Source organism: Athene cunicularia (genome assembly GCF_003259725.1).
Source record: "Athene cunicularia isolate RWA chromosome 10 unlocalized genomic scaffold, athCun1 chr10_part1, whole genome shotgun sequence".
NCBI lineage: Eukaryota > Metazoa > Chordata > Aves > Strigiformes > Strigidae > Athene > Athene cunicularia.
Window position 1 is genome coordinate 16,335,382 of NW_020799112.1, and position 22,314 is coordinate 16,357,695.

Consider the following 22,314-nt stretch of genomic DNA (forward strand, 5'->3'; position numbering starts at 1 on the left):
CGGCCCGAGGTTAGGCCGCTCAGTGGGGTGACGGCGGCGGAGGTGGGGCCGCCGTGAGCCCGGCTTGGACCTGGGCGGCCCCGGCCCCGCCGCAGAGGGGGAAGCTCAGAAAGCACCTGGTGGCTTGGAAAAGAATTCTGTAACTTCCAGTGAAATCACCCGCTTTCCAAATTAAGTCTTGGGGTTTTATAAGTCTTTAGCGAAGAACAAGCTAATGTTTTTGAACGCTTTGTCATAATTCTTATACAAACTCATGCCAAAGCTTTCTCTGTAGGTAACCGACAGATGCCTGTCTGGTTGATATTCCCAGAGCAGGACAAAACCCCTGAGTAACAGAGGCCATGCAGCAAATAGAAATGAGCTATATAGAACAGGGTTGCTCCGGCTACCTGCACTGAAAAGAACACCCCTTCCCTCCTAGACATCGTTAATCATCTTTTTCTTTTTCCCCATTACCTCATGAAAGTAGATACTGCACGATTCTTCGTTCTGCATCTACTGTGATTCCTGCATCTGTGGTGTGTTTTGCATTTGGAAGGGCAGAACCATGGCTGCATGTATCCGGAAACATCCCCTGGAGATTCCTCCACCATCTGAAAAGGACTGGCTAAAGGAAGACGAGGAAGATTTCTTCCTGCAGGATCCCGATCGAAAGCGTGATGTGTTGCCTCAGCCCTTCAGGATGATCAACAAACTGGTTATGCTGGTTTTTGAGAATGCTATGGAAATCATTGAAAGAAAGGAAATGCTCCAAGAAGCGCAAAAGCTAAAGGTCCAGCCTGCAAAATGCTTTCCTACAGCTGAATTTCAGGTACAGAGTCCCTCACAGCAGAGAGAGCCTGAATCACCATAGCAGGTTTTCTAGAGAATATCTATTCAATTGATTTTACATTTTTCTGTTCATCACCTTCCTCAGAATCTACCACCTCACTGACTCACTTCAAAAGGCTGCAGATTCTAAGCTTGTCTGACAGGTTCTGCTTCCCACCGGTCTATCACACCTTTCTGAAAAGAGAGCAGCAGATATTAAACATCCCTAAATTTACCTTCTGTCTCTCAGGCTGGCTCCACCCTTGTTTGCTGAGGACAAAGTAATTAGTCAGTAGCATATAAATGGGCAAACTCAGCTCTGTATTATGGTGAGTACCTTAATGGGAATGTTGTGAGCAGAAGGGCAGCGCTGCCTTCCCCATCCTTACATGGAAATATCCTGGGGGATACTCTGGTCCACTGGTGTTCTGCAATTGCCCGGAGGAGCTCAGCATCTCACCACAGCTCTGTGTTAGCAGCGGGAGGGCTGAGTGCTACTGAGTTCTTGGCCTTTAAATCTCCTTCTTTCTGGGTATCGGAAGGGGAAAGGTGTGAGCAAACTTTTTCATCTCCAACACAGAACAATCTCTGTGACAGAGATAACAGCCCCTCCCCTCCTCTTCTGATGAAAACTCATGCAAAAGTTTTTTCCTTCTAGAATAAATCAGCATTTTCTGTTGGTGACAGTCTAGGAGCATATCACAAGTATGGCTGATGTGTTCTCTACTGGGGAAGTGTTGGGGTACACTCATCTTTTCCCTTTCTTGGTAGGTAACTGGAAGAGCCAATTGCCTTGCAGTGTCTGGAAATGATGTCTTTGTCGGTCTGTCCGTGGGTCTGGCTGCCTTCAAGGTGTCTGACTGTAAGGAGGTCTGTGCTTGGGATGCAGTCAAGACAGAGATTTGTGCCATCCGTGCTTCAGATTTAGGGAATGAGTGCCACGTCCTGCTTGCTGTGGATGAAATGGGTTAGTGTGACATGGATTTCCTTGACGTAGCTGGGGATGGCTGTGCTCTGGAGCTGAAGAGTTGGCAGCTGCATTATGGAGGAGTGCTAAATCAGGAGGAATGTTGGAATGGTTGGCAGGTTTCCTAGAAAGCCTTGCAGAGAGAGCATTAGATAACAGGTTGTAGGGTGACAGAATGGTTCTAGGGCCTTGTGATTAGTAGCGGGTGTGGGTTTGGTGTCCTCTCTGGAGCAGACGAGGCAGGTGCAGAGCTGAGAGTGAAGTGCAGTAAATTTTAGGACCACCTTGGACCAGGCAGAAGGAACCATTGCTAGGTATGACCTTCTGCCTGTGCTTTGTTTCAGCACCTGTAATTGCACAGCTCTGTGGTAAATAGGTTCGTTTGTTGATTTATTTGAAGCCTATCAATTCTGGCGGGATTACTTTTCAAACTGGTTTATCCATCTCTATGTACACTTGAGTGTTTGCTGGTGCTGACATAAGGAAGCCAGGGAAGGTTTAGTCCTGGAAGCAGTGGGATATTCTTCCATGAGCCCAGGAAAAATGTAGTCCCGTTCACTCTCCTGTACCTGTTGTAACAGCCATCTCCCAGGAGCATGGCTACTACCTGTTCACTTTTTTTCCTTCTCCTAATATTAATTTTGTATTTCTATTCCAGGCCTGGTCTGGCTCTTCTGCTTTCACAAGGAAAGCTTGCTACTGATTAAAATCCTAAATGAAGTGGTAAGTACTGAGTTAATTTTGTAGACGGTGGGAAAAGGCTGGTAACTAATTGATCATGAGGAGTACTAATTGCCCTCGGGAATTTCTGTCACGGGCAGCAGCACTCCATATTTATTCCTGTTCTTCCAACAATCTGTCTGGCCTTCACCCTCTTGAGAACTGTGTAAGGCCACAGAGCTCTCTGAATCGGTGATCTTGCTTTGATGCCAGCCCGGTTTTCTTTGGCAGGAGGATATCAGCAAGCGAAGTACTTGTGTGGAGCTGGTGCTGTCCCCAGGAGCTGATTATGCAGGAGTCCTGCTGCAAGGCAAGTGTAGGGACAGGCTGTGTTGGGTAACATCTGTTGTGTTCTAGCAGAGGGGCCAGCAACAATGCTTTCAAAATGTTCTGGCTTCACAGGGATCCTGTACCTCATCCTTCCAGTCCCTCCTGCAGTTTAGGGAGATGCTCCCGCCACTCTCTGTCCTCTCCAAAAGACCTGGTGTGGATCAGGACTGATCCCAGAAGTGAGCTGTCCGGGGCTGGTCAGTGCAGTTCCCAGCTCCCGGAAGGCTCTGTGAAAGCAGGTTCTAGCTCTTCTCCAGAAGTATCAAACTTAGTTCTTCCTCTGGTTTGCTATGGCTCACTGTTACACTAGAAATATATACACCTAGAAGAATTTTCTCTGCAGACAGAAGCCAGACAACACAGAGACAGTCTTTGAAAAGACCACCACAAAATACAACATTTTTTTTTGCTACATGGCAGCTGCCTTTGTCAACCTGTTTGCTGCTAACAGGTTTTCTGAACCCCTGTTTGGTGTAACCTGCCTGTATGCATGCTGAGAATGAGATACATAGCATCCACAGAGAACCAGTGTGAGACCATGTCTCACCTTCTACTTTACCTAAGAGGCTACAGGTCAACTTCTTTGGCTGAGTTGCTTCATGGAATTTGTTTGGTGGATGTTGGACCTTGAGGACTTGAGCTGGAGGCTGAGCTGCCAGTCTGAATCAAGCCTTAAGTGGTAAGAGAGGAGGTCGGCATGGAGTTCACAGGGGGTTTATATTTCAAAAACTATCCAAATCTTGTTTTAAGGGTATCAGATAACAGAGACTGCTTGCTTGAAAAACCTTTTCTCCTCATTTTCAATTGCTCAACATGGTTTCCCAATGCAGATAGCACAGAAGCTTGGCTGCAGATCTACTGATTGCCTAAGGATTCCTGGCTGAAGGAGATGGAAAAGAACCCAGGAGCTGCAGCAGGGCTGGCTTGCAGGGAGAGGAGATCAAGCTGGACATCTGTGGTACAAAATAGTTCCATTTCCCACTGTTCTATTTTTTCTTATACCCTTTTGCCTACAGGTTTTTCCCCAAGCCTTGCTCCTGCAGACAGTGACAGCAAGATACAGGCTGAACAAGTCTGTCAGCCCAGGGGGATGAAGTATATGTCTCTACAGTTGCTACAACTGCCCATCCCACATTTCACAAGGCCTTTTTGTTATTGGGACATGTTTATTCTTCCAAGACAGGCTTTCCAATGAGGTTCCCTTGGTCCCAGGGCTAGCATTCCTGCTGTCCCTCCCTGAAATTGGCAGCTCTTTTCCCAGAAGCATTGCCCCATCTGAGGAGGCCCTATGCAAGGCTATTCCCACAGGGCTTCCCCCTTCTGTTACTGGGGGAAGGTGAAGGAGTGGCACTCGGGCCTGATAACCACCACTTGGGAGTCTGGTCCTGAACCAGGGTTCATATTTTAGGCTATCTACAGCAGGAGCCTGGTGGGGTCATGGCTGAACCTGCCCAAGCAGGTCAGAGTCTCTGCCTGTTGGCACTCACCACTGTCACCTCTGGTTCTTTAGCAGAAAAGCATGGAACTGCGTAAAGATTGTTCTTCAGAAATGGTAACTGGCCTCAATGAATGTCCTGAGGTGTTATGGGGCATTTTAAATTCTGAGTCAGTGCTTAACCCTCTCCTGCATCGCTTTCACCCTGCTAGATTTCACCTCTCAACACAGGCACTGCCTGCCCAGCACCACCAGCTAACTCCCTGTGGTACCTGACTCAGAACTTTTCCCTCTTTCTTCAGCACAGACTTTCCTGGCAAATTAAGAGAGAGCTGCTTCAGCCCTGTCTTCCGGGCAAACATCCCCTTTAATATAGCCAAGCCAAAAGCAAACACCCAGCCATTCCCTTTTTGCTGGTTCCATGTAAACTACCCAAGTTCCTGTCTCTTCCTTCTCAGACATGGTTGAATATTTAGTCAGACCTTTTCTGAGTAGCCTAGTGTCAATGTGTGTGAGGTGGGGTGGCGGTGGGGACACACCAGTGTTGGTCCCCTGTTAGGATTTTCTATTCCTAGCCAAGCAGTCCCGGGTTCCCTGAAGTAGAATCCAGTTCTTGTATTCAGCAGCACTCTGCAACCTTTAGTCCTGCTTCTTTGTTTTGTTTTTGTTTCTTTTTTTCTGAGCCTTGCTGTGCCCCATCCAGACCTGTGCTGCAATAAGAGTAATTCAGAGATTAGTAAGATGAGAAGTGGAGGTTACTTAGGGTACAAAACCAGGAGGTGTTTGGGCATGACGTCCTTTGTAATGTTGAGAAAGTAGTGACCTCCCTGAAGCTTTTGTGTTTTGACTTGATAAATGAACCTAAACCCAGTATCTCCTAGGCAGCATCAGCCAAGCTTTGCATACACTTTTAGGAAGCATTTAATTCCCATGAACAGGTGAAAACTTGCATTGCAGGGCACAACATAGCTCTGAGGTTGACATTCTTCTGTTGCAGGAATCTCCTGTGTCTTCAAACAAAGATGATGCAAAGCTGAGTCTCCCAGTGCTGCTGCTGAAAGTGAAGCCACCAAAACCCATTACAGGTCAGGACTGATTCTGTACTTGCAACCTGCAGCCTCCTTCAGATGGTAAAGGAATCATGGCCCTTATGGCTACAGAACAGGTCAGAAAGTTTCAGTATCTTGCTCCCTGGTCCCTTTCTGACCTGTCTTTGTAATCCTGTAGTGGGAGTTGCTTCTTAAGTGACCATCTCACATGTCACCTTTGTTAGCACAAACTACTTCAGTGTGTCTCGAAGTGGGTGTCATACACCCCCAGCTTCATTGTCACTGGAGAGGTAGGAGGTTGTTTCCTAGACCCTAGCAACCTGAGAGCTTCCCTAGTTCTTCATTCTGAGTCCTGGATTCATAGGAAAATTCTGAGGATGAGGAGGGGGCAGAGCTTATGCTGGGACACTGTCAGGGAGAATGTCACAGAAAGGCAAGGTGAGCTGGGTCCTCAGATGACTCTGCCTTAGTCCCTGCCTTCAAATACTGGAAAATGGGCTAATAATATGCAAAGTCCCACAGAAGAGGCAGTGTGTCCCTCTTCAAGACAATGCCAGTGGTCAAAGGACCTCCAGCACTCCGTGGTGTCTGCTCCTGCAGGACTGCGTTTTCCCTTTGTGTTCCCAAGGCAGGCAGTAGTTTTAAAAGCCCTTTGGATGCCTTGAAGAAAGTGGATGATGGCAGCATGCTTGGCCTGGGGTACAATCACCTAATCAAGGACTTCCAGTGGGAGCAGCAGGAAGCAATATTCCGCAGCACTTATCGGGAGTATCTGGAGGCTGAGGGTGAGAGAGAGAGTAAGGAAGACATCCCCAGTTGAGTGGAAGCACCAAGCAGGGCACTTTTCAAGTGTAAATGGAAGCCTCTGTCTGACCTTTGCCTCCTTCATCTCAAGGCTTCAGGGCAGGGGGCTAGAGCCATTCCAGGTCTTGTTGCAGTGCTGCCTATCAAAGCCTTTCTTTTACATATATTTATTCCTTTTTTTTCAGACATGCTACTTTTCATTTTCTCCTGCCTAGCCGGATCCTACAGGTGGGACCTGAAATCAAAGTACATCCAGGTATCCAAATGGGCAAAAAGCTGTTAACTAATGAAGCATGTTGTTGCATGACATTGAACTCCACTTAAAGCTCAATGGCTCTGGCTTGGCTTCACTATATACATTTCATCACCAAGTACATAAGCCTGGATAAAAACGTCAGCCCTAAGACTTTTAAGTCACTTACCGGGCATGGAGTCAAATAAACTTAGCTCCATAGTTAACCACTCCCACCCCCCAAACCACCCAAAACGATGAGGGCGTACATAGTCAAGGTAAAAATAACAAACAAAGGGAGAGTTTGTTCTGGTTTAGTTTCTATATGACCAGAGTTTTTATAAATCCTGTCAGGGGAACCATGAGAGCTCTAATGAGAGATTTCTAATGGTATTTTGGTGTCCTGGATTGTCCCTTTCTTTGTTCCCAGTCTCCACCCTTTTGTTGTCCCCTTCTCTGTACCAAATGTTCCAGCTGGCATCAGCGTGTACTGGGATGGAAGCCACAGTCTCTGCTTGTACTTACTTAACCATCCACTCGAGGAGAAAGTGGGTAAGAAAGTCTTGCTTTCTCTAGCAGAGAGAGCACTTTGTGGGGAGTGGGAGTAATCAGTGGCCAGACATTTAGCTAGATCATGATACAGGGAAAAGAGGAATGGGGAGGAGAGATGGTTCGTATCTTGTGGGTCAGGCTGGCATTTGGATTGTGGGGCTCCATGTTGCACAGGCTGGCAGTATTTTAGTGAAGCCACTCTGGCAGGAGGCTGCAAAATGGTGCATGTTTTACTGGGAAGCTGGATGCTAGCTTTGTGAGAAGGAATTCTCTGCACCTTCATACAGTTGTCTCTCTTCATATCCTTCTGTTTAGACTCTGATCTGAAGCCTGATGTGTGGCCATGTGCAGCTCCAATTGCATGCTCGGCCATCAGTTCCTGCTCCAGGTACCTCGCTCTGGCATGTGAAGATGCAACAATAACTATTTGGGATAAACACCTAGGTGAGCTTGCCCTTTGGGACGGTGTATTGGGATCACTGTGGATAAATTGCTCCCTTCCTAGGAGTCTGAAGCTCTGGCTTGGTATGAACAAGGGACTGGCAGGGAGTTTACAAGCAAATCTGAAAACAGATGGGACTGACTTGTTCATTGGATGCTTGGCCAGAAGTTGCCAGTGCAGGGTGACTGCCCCAGCCCTTGCAGAGCCACTCCCATCCAGGGCAATGCAGGAGCTGTGAGCTGCGGCGGTGAGGACTGATGACCATCTTCCCCTCAGGCTGTGAGACAGTGACAGTCACTGCTTTGCCTCTGTTGTGGCATCGCAGTCCAGGCTGCCATCAGTGCTAGTGTCATCCTGCCGTGGTGCAGGGATTCTCCTGGCAAGAAGAATCTCTTCTGCCATCAGGACTGTTCTCGTGGTTGCTGCCTCTGAGCAGGCCACAGTCCAAGCTAAGATTTCCTTGGATAAAGTTCCTTTTTCTTCCTGAACTGCTATCGTCTCTCTTTTTTTTTTTTTCCTTTGCCCCGTTTCCCCAGGATACCCACTGTCTGTGACTGCCATTCTAGAGGAACGTCTCATCCGTAGCGTCCACTGCCTGCGCAGTTCTGCAGCTGCCAGTGATGAGACACTTAGTCCTGGTGCAGATCCTGCCTGTCCCATCGTGCAGCTTCTAGTGCTGTGCACAGACAGCTCTTTCTATTTGGTGAAAGCACCCAGGGCTGGGAAGTCCAGCATCACCCTCCTGGCAGACAGGTGAGGTAGACTCTGAGAAACCTCACTCCAGCCCAAGAAAACCGTGTGGTATAGTGGTGAGGTCCAGCAGGGAGCCCCAGATATCTGTGGAGTAGAGAACTTTCTACTGCTTTTACCCAGATAGCTCTGCTATGCTGCTGTCAGCAGCAAGTGTGGTTTTGCTAGGAGTCAGTTCCAGGACTAAAATCCAGTGGTTATGCCAGAATTAGGGATGTTTCTGGCTTCTTCTGTGCACCAGAACACAAGTGCTTGTAGCACTGCTCCAGGGCTGATGCTCAACTAGATGGGTCTCTGCCAGGTACCCATGGGAATTTTTTCTTCTGTCTTCTGCCCTTGCCTGAATAACTTCCCCCTAGAAATCAGAATAAGGATTTCTTGCCATCTTTCTGTCAACTTTATGTTCACTTATTCCCTTGGTTTGAGGAGAAGGGTCAACTTTGGGGAAGTTGCTGCTCTGAAGGTTATGGTTTCATGGCAGGCAGGGGATTTGTATCTCTAACGTAGTTCCTAGGCAGGTTTGCACAGGGATGGGCCTTGGGATTCCTGCCCAGGAGAAGGCAAGCTTTTTCTCCATAGGGAAGGGGCTTGGCTGGAACTTTATGCCAGCCCATGTGGCACAAACTGCCATTGTGATTTTCACAGTCTCTCAGTATGTGCCAGGTAAATGAAACACTGGCATAAGCCCGAGTCTGTTTTACAGGCCTGAAGATCCAAATCTTGCTGTCAGCATGGTGGTGCCTATCCTGGCATCCCCCAGTGCAGTGAGTATTACTGCCATCTCTCTTAAGAACTGGGTGAGAACACAAGTCCATCTGGCCTAAGACCCTGTTTCCAGTAACCAGGTACCTAGAAGATAAAGAACATGGCAATCAGATATGGTACTGCCCTCACAGCCTTTGCTAGCCTCCAACTATTTTTAGCATGGGGACTTCCTGCACCAGTTCCAGGTCTATATGTAGCTGGTCACTCTCAAAAGATTTATCTTCCATGATCTTACTCAGTATCCCCTTGCACCTATGTCCTCTAATTGACCACTGAAGTGGGAGGAGCTGGAGGCTCTCTGCACATGGACGGGCCCAACTGCAAAGATGAGAAGGTTCAGCCATGAAGTTTCAGGCATCAGGGTCAAACATGAGAGGGCATCATGATGAGGAGAAGTTACAAGCACAAGTCCAGCCAGACCTTTCAAGTGGCCTCAGAAAATTTTCAGGCACGGGGAGAAAAGGACTAAAAGCTGCTCCCCGGAGCCAGCCGTGCAGAAGGCTGGATCTAGTTCATTTCTAACCTGCCCTGCTGCCCTTTTCCAATCCTACCCTGCAACAATTCCAGTCCAAGTTCCCTGCGCAGCCTGTTATTGGATTGCTGTGGCCCTGCCACTACTGGGAAGGCAAAGAAAACAGCATCATAGTTGGGGATGTGAAGTCCTGAATGTCCACGTCCTTTCCAGGAAATGCTTTTCACTTCTTTTACATCTATTTCTAAGTGTCCACTTGCTGTTTCAGGCCCTGGTCTTCTCCTGGGATGGCACAGTGTCCCTGATGAACACTGCCACATCGCACATTGTTTACTGCTTCAGTATTCCACCTTCTCATGCTGTAGCATGCCCCTGGCAGCCAGTATTCACAGTGGATAGTGTGAACTGGTGCTTGCTGCTTCGAGGTGAGTAGCACACTGAACTGGTTTTAGATACATGGTCACTGGGTGCATTCGGCTGTGCACTGATCCATGATAGTTCTTACTGGATGACTCCTGATGCAGTAGCTCACTGTTCTTGTTTCTGTCTAGGAGATAAGCAGCAGCAGGCAGATATGTTGGCAGAAAGCAGAGCCAGTCACAGCACCATCTTCCTTTTTGACTTCAGCTCCTACCCACTCGAGGAGGCTTTCCCAAAGGAACCAGATTTGCCTCTCAAATCCTTGCAGAACCTGCGGTGGATTGAGAGATGTAATATTTTCTTACGTGATAGGTAAAGTTCTCCTTCTGCCTGATAGGTAAGTGCACTTGCATTATTGTAAACTGTGGTGTTGCTCAGGTCCATGCGAGGTCTCACCCTGGAACTTCTGGGTTCTTCTGTGTGCTGTGACAGATTTATGTCTGTGTAAGTTTGATGATCAGGTAGCTGTATTCCAGCCATGCAGAACCCTTCCTCCTCTCCCTCTGTCCTTCTTAGAACAACTTAACAGCTGTAAGTCAGGATGCCTGGTGCAGGCTTGTCATTCCAGGTAGAGAGGGCTTGCTCGTTCTAATGTGCTTCTGTGCAAGCTTGTCAGGAAATAGGATCCTCACTTAAATGTCTGCGTCTTCCTTTTGACCCCATAGCCAGGCAGAGCTGGGATCTCTTTGCACCTTGCTCCTCCCCTCCATTCCTAGGTTCGTTTGATGTTTATGTGGATATGTCTTGGAGATTTCCTGGTTTGAGAAGGTCCCAGGCACCCTCAGGCCGAGGTTGCAGTTTAGCTGATGCATTGAGATCATGCCGTCACTAGATGGCAATGTGACATCTCTTATTGGGTGTCCTTTTCCTTGAATTACTCTCTGGGAAGCTGGAGCCAGATGCGTGTCAATGATATTCTGTTTGTTCTTTTCACTGTGCCTTAATTCTCCAATTTGAAATGGAACAGTTGGGTGCAGGTGTGACCTCACAGCACATATCACCTGGTAGCCCTCCCTAATTCCTTGTCTCCAGGGTGAATCCTGTGGTGTTGTCTGGCTAGTTAAGTGCAGAAAAGTTCTGTCCCACCAGTTCTGTTCCTCCTTCTCATAAAGCTGGAGAGGAGACTCTTATCCACCTTATACCAGAAAAACTGGGGACACATCACCTCTAGGGATATCTTCCTCCCTGGAAGGTGAAGCCAGAGCAGAGCAAATACAACTGCAGTGAGACCTGTGTCTACAGAGGCTAACAGGCAAAGAGAAATATGGAGGTCATTGCTGTCAAGAGCAGTAAATTTGAGTGCTGAGTGGCATGAGGGAATCACTGAGGTCTTTTGGACACAAGAAGTCTGAACTGTTTAATTTGTAGTGAGCCCCAGGGACCCCTGGGGGAACTAGGCTCAGCACTGGGGGAATGACAGGAACTGCTTTAACCACCCTTTTCTTCCCTCGTTAGGCAGCAGAGCCTGCTGGGACTCAGGGACCAGTTGCCTGAGTACTGGAGTCGGCTGCGGGCACAAGCAGCTGCCATGGACGAGGAGACACAGAAAGTGGAGGGGCAGAAGAAGCCATAGTCAGCCTTGCATCCTGAGGGCCAGGCTCTGCACTATCACAGTCCTGCAGACCCATGATCCGCACTGATAATTTTGACAGCAACTCTATTCAAATCTGTCCTGCTGCTTTCCAGCCTGGGGCAATTTGTCATCCAAAATAGCTGCTTGCCTGCCACTGCTCAGCCACAAGGATCTGTGCCCTGCCTCTCTCCTTATCTAACCCTCAGCCTGTTCCAGCAGGGCTCAGCACCTCCTCATCAGAGACCAACATTACTGATGGAAGAGTCATGAGGTAGGAAAGACCTCTCTTCAAGGTGGCAGGCCCAACACCCCTGTGGCTCAGAAGTATTTGTGCTGGATCTCTGAGTCTTCCCTGAGACCTGGAGCATGAGAGCAGTATGGTATGATACAATGTCCCTCCTTAATAAAGCCTTTTCTCCAGTAAAACTTTCTTGCTTTTCATAGGACTGGCATTTTATCAGACTCTGATGTTCTGTCCTTCTGTTGCTGGGGCTCACCAATGTGTCTCATCTTTTGCTCTGACCCAGATGGGCAGGCAGCACCATCCTTGTGCTGAGCAAGAGTCCTGGTCTTTTCAAACCAGGCAGCAAATCAGCCATGGAGTTGGCATCCCCCAGGGCATGGCAGTGCCAAGCAGCAGTGATGCTACAGAGTGTGTCAGGCCTGACCTAGGCTGTTCCTCAGTCTAGTTGTTTATTTTGACTTCAAAGGAGGCAGGTTTGGGATAAGACTGCTTAGAAATTGCTGCCTGGGAATGTGCAGACAAGTTCTCTGGGTTAAGGTCAGGCTAGAACTGGTGTTAGAACCAAGAATTAATGTCACTGAGGAGCAGGACAGAAGCTGGAGGGTTCAGAGAAGTCAGGGCTGTGCTGAGCCAAAGACAGGCTGGGAACATGGCCAGCATATTGGTCAAAGGCCATAAAAACCTGGAGCATCTGTTCTACAGGCAACACAGGACAAGGAACTCTCAGGGACAATGCAAGGCCAAGCATCCATGTGTTTGTTTCTTACTCTAGAAGTGTATTAAGTTAGTAGCTTGCCTTGTATACTCGACAGATGGGGCAAAAAAGTATGCAGGCTCCCAAGTCTTTCACTTGTCAGTATTTTCAGATCTGTAGTCCTGTGGGAGACTGGCAGCATCTGGTTGCGGGCTGACAGCCTACCTGCACTTTTCACTGGCATCTTTGTTACGCTTCAGGCAGTCAAGGGTCCTCTGGAACCTGCTTTGGGGGAGGTGACCCAAAATACCCATTCTCAAGCACAGCAAACATATTCCTTCTAAAGCGTAAACCCCACGAGAAAGTCTCAGTCTTTTTACAGCTGATCGTGCTTCCAGGATGACTGCCTAGCCCACAAAGAATCTGACAAATCTGTCAGCAACCACTCCAATCTGTGTGCATGGGTGAGCTGTATTTTTTCCAGGTCTCCCTCTAGTGACTCCCACAGAGGTTCAGCAAAGCATCAATGCAAGGTGTCAGGGATTCAGCACAAACTGAGCTATGTAGACACTCCTACGCCAAGATCCCATTTCAGTTTTTCAGAGTAAGTTGTCTTGTTTTGGACTGAGTTTTGATGAGAGGTCTCAGTTTATCCTCTGGAAAGAAAGTCACCCAGTCTATTGTGGAGGTAGGAGCATTCCACTTGTTTCAGTCTCAGACGCCTGGTTTTGCTCTGGAGAAAGACAAGTTATTTGAATTAAACCTTCCTATTTGCTTACCTTTGTGCAGGGCTTTGAGGGCCACAGTAAAGCCTTTTGTGCTTTTATTTTCCATCTACCACAGATTACAGGTTCACAGCTCATCTGATGGTTATGGGTGTTGATACTGGGTTGTGTGAGCACTTGCCATCTGCTCCAGTGCAAAGTCAAGCAGGTTAGCTCAAACCTCCTTCAATGCCTGTTTAAACCGAGCCACCTGGTTCAGCACTGAAGTGAACAAGGAACAATCCTTGATCCTTTCTTCTGTTCTTGCTGTGGTGACAGTAACAATTATTTTATTTCTATGGTACTTTTAAGAAACGATGGACCTTCTGCCATAACCGGGCACAGGGGATTACTCAGGGCAGGAATTCCTATCCCTACATTGCTTCCCATGCTGCAGAGAGCCAGCATAACTAATACATGGCCCCCTGGAACAGCACTGGGTCTAGTTCTTGCTGTTTGTGCAGATGTAAAGGGATTTGGAATCTGTGCCCTTAATCCTACCCCATCTGCTTTCCATCCAGGAGGAGCAGAGCTTGCCTAGCATCAGAAGAGGCAGGACAGGATCTGCTAAACACTTAGATGTACTGTGTATCCACCAGTTTGTATGTATTCATCTCAAGATGTGCTTGTTTGTTTGCAGTTTGAATTTGCTCTAAAACTCTAATCATGCTTGGCCAAGATAACCAGGAGCTGGCAGGCTCTACAGAGAAAGGAAAACAACAAGCAGCTGCAGGAGGCTGATGAAGAGCCTTTGTTTTTACTCATGACTTCAGCAGGGGACTATTTGTTTCCTGCTTCTTCGAAGGGATACAGAAAAATTGGTATGATCAGTGTGTTGACATGTGCGTTGGTGATGGAGCTGTGTGCTGAGTTCCACGACACGGTCTGGAGAGGACCAGAGGCACCTGGTTGCTTATTCCAGAGGTGATGCCCTTGAAAGCTATTCTTCTGTTCCCAGTCACTCTGTGAGCCCTAGGCAGCTGTAGATCTGAACAATCTGAGCTATTCTGCTGCTGGAAACTATAGAAAGGCCTTGAAAGGTATCATAAATATCACCATCAAAGGATGAAACTAAGACTTCTAGCTGGGCCAACTCCTAGCTCACTGCCAAGTTCAGTGAACTCAGAGGTGCTACCTGGGTATAATAGGAGCAATTTGGCTCTGTATTTTAAAAAAGTAAAATCAAATTTAAAAATCGGTTGGTGGACTGAGAAGCTTGCGAGAGGGAGGAAGAGAAGCTCAGATCCACAGAGAGGCGCTCGAGAAGCGTCGTTCCAGCGGCACCCGGTTAGTGCCCGCCATGCGGGGATGGTTCCTGTGGGAGAGGGGCCGGTGCTTGAATCTCACTAAATCATCTGCTGCTCTCTGCAAGAAGCCAAATGTCATCTTACTTCTTTGCATTACGTGCTTGTGCTGTGGAAGCAGAGGAAATCGGAGGCTGATCTGATAAGATTTCCCCACTCCTGAGGGCCAGCAAAGGTTTGGGCTGTTTGGGTAAGCCACGGCTGTGCTCTTGGCAGGAGCGTGGTCCTCGGGAGAGCTGGAGCATCGTGTGCGCCAGGAGCTGTGCTCCTTGCGCCCGTGTTGCCAGCTTTAATGCAACAACTCACAACAATATCCCGTAGTGCCTCACCGCATACAACCTGAAGCCATCTTAAGGAGGAATCTACAAAGACCTCTGTGTCCTGTGTGGAGCAAATAATGCTCCTGGAAGACACTGTGGGACATGCAGTAGCGCCCAGGGCAGGGCAGTCCCACCAAGAGCTTGCTCTATTTGCTCTGGAAGTAGGGCAGCACACGGCCAAGCTTCTTCCCCAGCTCTACAAATTTGTGTCTAGATACAGGTGAACCAAGTACCGCATCCCATTTCTAATTGCTCGAAAAGCTCTTGTTGTCCAAACTAGTGTCGCCTCATTACCTCTAATGCCAGTTCCCTGTACCAGGGTACAGTTTATTGTCTTCCTTTGAGTACAGGCTATAGCTGTTGAGTTGTGCTGTTCAGCCAAGCTATGCAGATTAAATCTTTTAATCTTCCCCAATGCATTGTGCCAAACATCTCAGTCTGGTTTCATTTGGGCTTTCTGCAAACACCTTCCAGTTTGACCCTGTTTCTGTCCCAGTTTGTTGTTGTCCAGTGTTTCTGGTACTGCTCTGTCGAGGATCTGGTGCATTATTCACCTGTGGTCTCGCAGGGGGCACGGGGAGTCAGATTCTGCTGGCCCTCATACCTGATTTTGCAAGAGCGAGACCATTGCCTGGGATGAGAAATGAGCCTTGTTTCTGCGGCCAAAATACAGGAGGAAGTTGGCTGCATCTAGCTGAGGGTGCTAGAGAGATAAGAAATTTGCATGATGACTAGGGTGATGCTGTGTTCTGGCCATGGCCTCGTGGATTTACAGGCACTTTACAGAGCTGAAGACAGACAACGCTTGTGCCATGGAGAACTTGCACCCTCCCTAAGTCAAGTGCTGGGGCCGGGCTGTAGCACAGCAGACTGGTCGTGCAGTAGGGGAGGATTTGTCATGTCAAGAGCCAGGTCTTCACGTGGCACACCTCTGTGCAGGGCCATGTGTTGGCTCAGCCCCAGGAAACCCCACGCTATAAGAGGAGGGGAAGGGGAATGACTCATGTCACTGCAGGGCTGCCGATTAGGCAGGAGGGAAATGTACAGTATCTGAATGGCAAATTGGCCTGGGCTGCCGAGTGTGAAACACTTCCACTGCCTCGAGCTCTTCAGACTGAACAGCTCGGTTTTCTCAGAAACTTTTTGTCAGCCTGCTGGAGCAAACCACAGCTCTTCTGCCTGTGAAGGGCTGGATCTTTGTTGGGGGGGAGAGGGAATAAGTTTGTGTTGTGAGGGGGTGTGCACAGGAGATGGAGATCTGTAGGGGGAAAAAAAAAAAAGTCCTGCACTGAGTAGTGAGGAAGAAACACTAATTAGGCAAGGAAGAGGAACCTGCCAGGTTGCAATCCTGACCTAACAACCAATTATAGGGTACTACAGCACGGTAAGGCAGGGTAAACACTGAGTAGAGGATGTTTCTGAATTAATTCCTTTCCGAAACACAGTGATCATTTAAAAACATCCGGTATCCTAATTTTAAACTGCCCGTCATAGATGTCAGCACAGCCTGTGGGAAATCGTCCCAGTTTTTAAACTACCTGTGCTATTTGGATTTGCACTGTGTTTCTAATCTGAAGTCACATTCCAGTTTCCAGCCACTGGACCTTGCTGGGTGATGGAAGAACACACCAGCAAAAGGTGTGGTCTGTGGGGAGGGACTTGCAAGCCATGTATATATGCGAAGCAGACAAAGCTCTCAGTGTCCATGGTGGAGCAAAGTAGTGGGTTCAGGTTAGGTATGAGGGGAAATTTGTGCTGGGCATGGAAGCAGCACTAGTGTAGTTTTTGTGGGAGTCATGCAGCGCCCATCAATGGAATCCTTCCCAAACATCTGCCAGGGATGATGCGGTATAGACCTTGCCCTGGCCAGGAAGATTCTCTTGTATAGAGGGAACTCTTGTGTTCTTTCTAGCCCAAATTCCCCATGATTCTCCCTTTCTAGAAGTGAAATAGTTTGGTTTCCTGAAGCTTTTCCCATACATTCTGCATTGGGTCCTTGCTCTCCATGAAGGCTGTAACATACTCCTAGTGTGACGGAGGAAAATAAGAAAAGCATTTCACCCAATTCCTGGGACAGTGCAGAGAGGCAACAGGAATGAAGAGGCAGACCAGGAAAGAAATTTGCATTTACCCAAATGGGAATTGAATGCTGAATTCCATTACTAGTAGCTTTTGCCCTGTATGGATCTCCCCCGTGACAGACTCTTGGCAGAGACTGCAGCAGTGATGGTGGATGAGACAGGACTAAACAGATCTGCCAGGTTGTCCTTCCCTCCTGCTGCAATAGCTCTTACCCTCCACACTGCTACTTCACAGTGAGTAGACAGTGGATACTACAGTTTGGTCATCTTTTTTTTTTTTTTTTCTCCTGGTGGCGTCTCTGTGGAAGTTCATATTTTAGCAATTAATTTTCTTAAAAATATTTCTTCTAAAAACATTACCAGAAGGTCTCTTGGCACTGGTAAATGTTTGCAAAGGCTGAATTGTGTTGATCAGTGTTGTGGACAAGCACCTTTCCTGCAGATTAAATGAGAGCCAGTGCTGCTGAGTGGAGTAACAAGGGGTAAAGGAGTTATGAGTGATAAAAGGAGGAAGCCCTGAGTTATTTGGCTTTGCTATGATCACTTTAATCAGTGGTTTTCGGGAATAAGTTGTATTTTTCTTCAGTGCACATTACCAGTGTTGTAAATCATCATTCCTCAGGGATCAGAGAGGCTGAGGTTATTTACTTGTTGGAACCAGAGTGAATAGAGACTTACACATTTCCTTTACAAAATTAATCTGAATCCAAAGCTGCCTTCTGTATATTCTCTACCTCCGGGGGGGAAGACCTGAAATCCAGATCTGGATTCCACACTTGCATCTCACTGTGACCACATTCCTGATTGGGGAAGAAAACATAGAGCCTAACTGTGATTTAGGCTACCTGTTCTGCTTGTACACTTCCATTTAATCCTGTCTTAACAACAGCTTCTCTTACTGAACACATTAGGGCAGTCTCATTATAACATAATTATTTTGTTGACAGACATGCATCTTTTTGCCTCATTCCAGAGCTTCCAGAGGAAAAATATTAATATAGTCTGCAGTTTGATTATCATTGTGGTGACAGTTGTTTTCCCATTTAATTTTGACTTTGCTTTCATTCTTTGGAAACAGAGCAACTGCTAGATCCCCTCTCCTTCTTTCAAAGATGCCATCTTGCAGCTAGGAAATATTTAGTAAGGCACTGGGGCAAACAGAACAGACACATAAAAGGCACATAATGAAATATAATGAATTGTTGGCGAAAAGATCAACCAATTAATGCTTTCAGCTGTTGCAGCACAAAAAAGACATATTCCCTCCCCCAAAGGTAGATCAAGTACTGTTATGAATTCCTAAAGCCTCTTTAGAGAAATTAAATGCATCTTCCAGCTATAAACTGCGGACTCACGTAGCATCCCAGCAACAATATTTTCCCAAGTATGAACTGTTCTTGAACAGAATGGCCATGGAAATGCATTTCACATGTGAGGGATTTCAAGTTAGCTGGAGCTTATAGTTCTATAAGGTATGTATCATCTGTCAGAAAGCTAAGCATTTCCCCTATAAGTTTGGAAAAAAAATCCTGTGAAGATGTTTTCAGATTTTGAGTACAGAACCAGTATTTTTTCATTTGTCTTTATTATCTGGTTAGAGGCACAGGGTGAAGAAGGAATAAGAAGGAAGTAAGTTTTATTTTTTTATTTTTCTCAAAGGAGAAATACTGCCATATTTTGTTTCATTAGTTTTAAAAAACCCACAATCCTTTTCCCCGAGATAGTCTTTTGAGCAAAAACTTGTTTCAGTGAGCTCCATGCACACGCTCAGTGTTTTGGGACAGAATAGAGGCATGGTTTTCAGAAGAAATGAGTGATTTTGGATGCCTTTACTTCATGATACTCAACTAGAGTTCCTTCAGATTGACTGTTTTCATTGTCCCCAAAAGGCCTCCTTCAAATCAAATTGGAGTCTCTTAAGGTTTTCCAGATGAACAAATGATATTTGCCTAGAAAATGCACTGAAGATTTGGCTGTCGTTCACGTGAGGAGACAACTAAATTTTCTATTGCCCCATAAAATTGCACTGGGCTAATGCTGCAAGGGCCGTTTGACTTTGACAGTTTTAATGTGCACCGGAGACCAGGCAGTGAACTTCCCTGGGTTAAATTCATCCTTCGTGTGGATTCTTTGAATGTGTTGCCTTCAGTGGATTTACACCAGAGGAAAAAAACATTTCCTATTACAATTAATTATTTAAATTATTTAAATCACTTAAATTAAAACCATTATTTAAATTATTTAAATCAATTAAATTAAAACAAGAGGGAACTTCAGTTACTTGCAGCCACACTGCAGATTTAGAAGCGAGCAGAGAGTGGGTATTACTGAAGTACGCTCCGCATGTCCCTCAGGCGTTACATCAAGGGTACGTTTGCAGTCATTGGGCTTCACTGCTTCAGAGCAAGGCTCTGATAATCTGCGGTGGTTCTCTGCATCTCCAGGCCAAAGCAGAGCCTCGTGGGCTTCCAACTGAAGCCTTCTGCTGGAGCAGCATGGCCACCCCAGCTCTGAAATGCAGCAAAGCAACGGTTGTATTTACCAGCCTACCCAAATGTCGGGTCCTGAGTAAACTGTGAGCCGAGTCCTGCATTTGCTGCAACCCCTTGGGCAGAGCTGAGGGCCTTGAATCAGAAAAGCTGAGCGGAGCTGAAATTCTGGACACATCTGCAATTGTTCTGCCTGCAGCCCTCCCTGCTAAAGCTCCCTGCCGGTGACAAATGGCTCGTGGGAATGAGATTGTCCAGCAGAGATGATGCAGCCAGTGCCCAGGCAGGGGCAGGAACCGGGAAATTGCCTCCCACTGGCAGCACATTGCTGAGAGAGTAAGGGAGGTTTGAAGGAAATCTGCTGGAGACTCAGGGGCCTTCTGGGAGCAGCAGGATATCTCTTTTTCAGGAGCAAATACCTTTTATGCAATTATTTTAGACCCCCTCTTGGCTTCAGTACCCTCCCTGTGACAGTGAGGCTGATTATTTGTGCTAATGTCCTCATCTCTGGTGAACAATATTGCTGCTATATTTAATATGAGAGAGGGTTATTACAGTATTATCTAGAATGAGCCGTAACCATTATAGGTTGCTCCGTATTTCAAAGCTAGTTTTAATTAAAACTGCCAATAACTTTTGAGGTCTTTGACTTCTGGAGTTGAAGCAAAGGAACAAGATGCTGGGGTGGTTTCATTTGGTTGTACAACTAATTATTAGAAGGGTGGAGTCAGGTTCACTGTCAGCTGAGCCCTGCAGTTTCTGTGCTAGCTGTGAGAGTTCATCCCAGCTCAGCTAGGCTGGCCTGCCCAACACATGTGGGAGCAGGTTATCCTTTCCACAGGCCCTTAGAAGGAGATGTTATCTTCCCTCATTCCATTCAAGTTGATTTTATTATGAGCCAAACCTGTGGTATTTCATCTTGCCTGGGATGCTGTTTGATCAAACGCTCTGCTAGACAGAAATAAAGAACTGGGTCCTCAGCAATTGCTTGGTCTGGAGTAAATGCAGAGAATTTTCCTGCTCCCTCGTGATCTTCAGCAAACCTGGACATCACATCTGTTGCTCTACCAACACGTGTGACAGAATACAAGCTCATGTCTCCCTTTACCTGCAGAAGGTAGAAAAGAGCCTCACAAGTGTGATATTAAAAGACTGAAATGAACATGCAATTAGAGATCAGAGGAGCCTTCTTGCAGGAAAGTGCTAATTAGTCCAATCAGAGATTTCTGTGTCTCTCTTTCCCTGTGTACATCAGAGTTGAAGCTTTTGATAGTCACAGTAAACCTGGAAAACCCATTTATATCCGTCACCTGATAGCTGGTATAAACCACATAATTGATCCTTTTTTTCTTAGACCTTTGCCTGTGGCCTACACGTGACCAATATGCAAATACAACAGAGGTGACCTTGGGCTGTAGCTGACACTGAAGGCACTTTGCCATCAGATACACTCACTAGTTTGAAGCGATTCCCATTTTACCATGTCCATCCTCCACCCTCCCACCCTGTGAGACAGTGGATGTGTTTGAGAAGTTACAGGTAATGTGTGGGGCAGATTTCTAGCAGGGAGAGGGGAAAGGGACTGGGATTTCATGCATGTTAATGCAGCTTTGTGAGAAGGGAACCACTTCATCCCCAGAATCAAAGGGACACGATGAAGAATTAAATGACCTTTTCCTCCCACTTCCTCCGCCTGTGCTTCGTCTCCTGAATATCACCTGGTATGCGGTAAGTTTTTTTCCCTGATGTCAGTTGATGGGCAATTTCCACACCTCAGGTACTGATGGGTTTCCACTATTCGCTAACACCTCCCATGTGCCAGTACACTTAGTACTGTAATCACTACCTCCAGGAGAAAAATCATCCCATATTTACCCTTATAGGAGATTTACACTCAGATTTAGAGCCTGCCCCTTCCCTTGGAGTGTAGAGACAATCCTACACCATCACATGGTTTGAATAATCTGGAATCCCACCAAGTTATCCATCCCATTGCTGCAATGATATGATTAAAAGCCTTTGTAAGAAACCGTATGTGCTTTGGCTTTATTTTGGTATCTAATCAGTTCACATTGAATCAGAATTAGCACCATAATATGAGGAAAAAGGCAGCATATTTGTTTGGGAAAATAAAGACAGGCAATGATGGTATGTGTGAGTGATACTCCTTCTTAGCTGTGCCATGAAACCATTTTTTCTCAGCCTGAAACTTCAGTCTCGATTTCCTTAATAGCCAGTTCTTTCATTTTGTTCTCCTCATTCAGCCTTAAAAGTTATTTACAAGGTACTTCTAAAAGCGGGTGATTTAGGCTGCTCTAATGCTTGGTTTGTTTTTGTCTCATCAAATTGCCTGCTGACCTGCAAGCAGTGGCCAAATCAGACTGAAATTAAAAAGGTGGTGGAATATGCCCCAGTCTCTCCTCAATCAATACCAGCCTAAATTACTGCAAACCTGGAGCCATGGTGCATGTAATACATCATTTTGTAACCCCATAAATTGCTTTTAGCCAGTCGCTTCTGATTTCTTTTTAATGGCCTTTCAGCTAAGATCAAGTGTAGCGTTGGTTTTGCATCAGCTGCGTACCCTACCCAGGGACCGTCTCACACTGTCACTGGGATGAGCTCAGCCAAATTGTTGTGACTCCTTGATGTTGGTCATTTGGAAGTTGTTCCGAGATGCTTCCCCTTTGCAAATTGCATTCAGAGAGGCAGTACTTACCTGCCATGGACTGTGAAGTCCTGCCCAGGGCTGCGCTCTTACTTATCTCATCCTTGTTTTTAAGGGAGGAAGGAAGAGAGGCAGAGAGGGGATGTTGGAATTTGGGATTTAACCCCTAGGTTGGGTTACATAGCTCCAAGGCACTATCCCTTCCTCTAGTTTCTTTTGGCCAAGTGGAGCAGTTTCAATCCCCAGTGGGGACCTTCAAAACCCATGGTCCTGCAGACCTCTTGTCATGGCCTTCAGAGGCCGCAGCTGGGGAGGCGGTGCCCTGGGTAGTGTGTCTTCTGCTCCTGGATCGTCCCTTTGCTTGCTTGTAGCCATGTGAGACTCGAAGATCAGGTGTCAAGCCTCCCCTCCTCCTGAGGTGGCCCTGCA

At 46.9% G+C, this 22,314-nt stretch overlaps 1 protein-coding gene across 1 annotated transcript; it reads left to right on the top strand.

Annotated features, from left to right (window-relative positions):
* Window positions 1–20: 20 nt before the first annotated feature.
* On the top strand, window positions 21–11,731 carry WDR93 (WD repeat domain 93). Its single transcript, XM_026856478.1, is given in 16 exon segments — window positions 21–811; window positions 1,582–1,777; window positions 2,436–2,500; window positions 2,729–2,807; window positions 3,658–3,785; window positions 4,341–4,379; window positions 5,260–5,347; window positions 5,944–6,127; window positions 6,301–6,371; window positions 6,813–6,899; window positions 7,215–7,343; window positions 7,878–8,094; window positions 8,795–8,855; window positions 9,597–9,753; window positions 9,880–10,060; window positions 11,204–11,731. Coding segments are annotated over 16 exon segments (2,064 nt in total). The 5' UTR covers window positions 21–547; the 3' UTR covers window positions 11,322–11,731.
* Window positions 11,732–22,314: the final 10,583 nt, after the last annotated feature.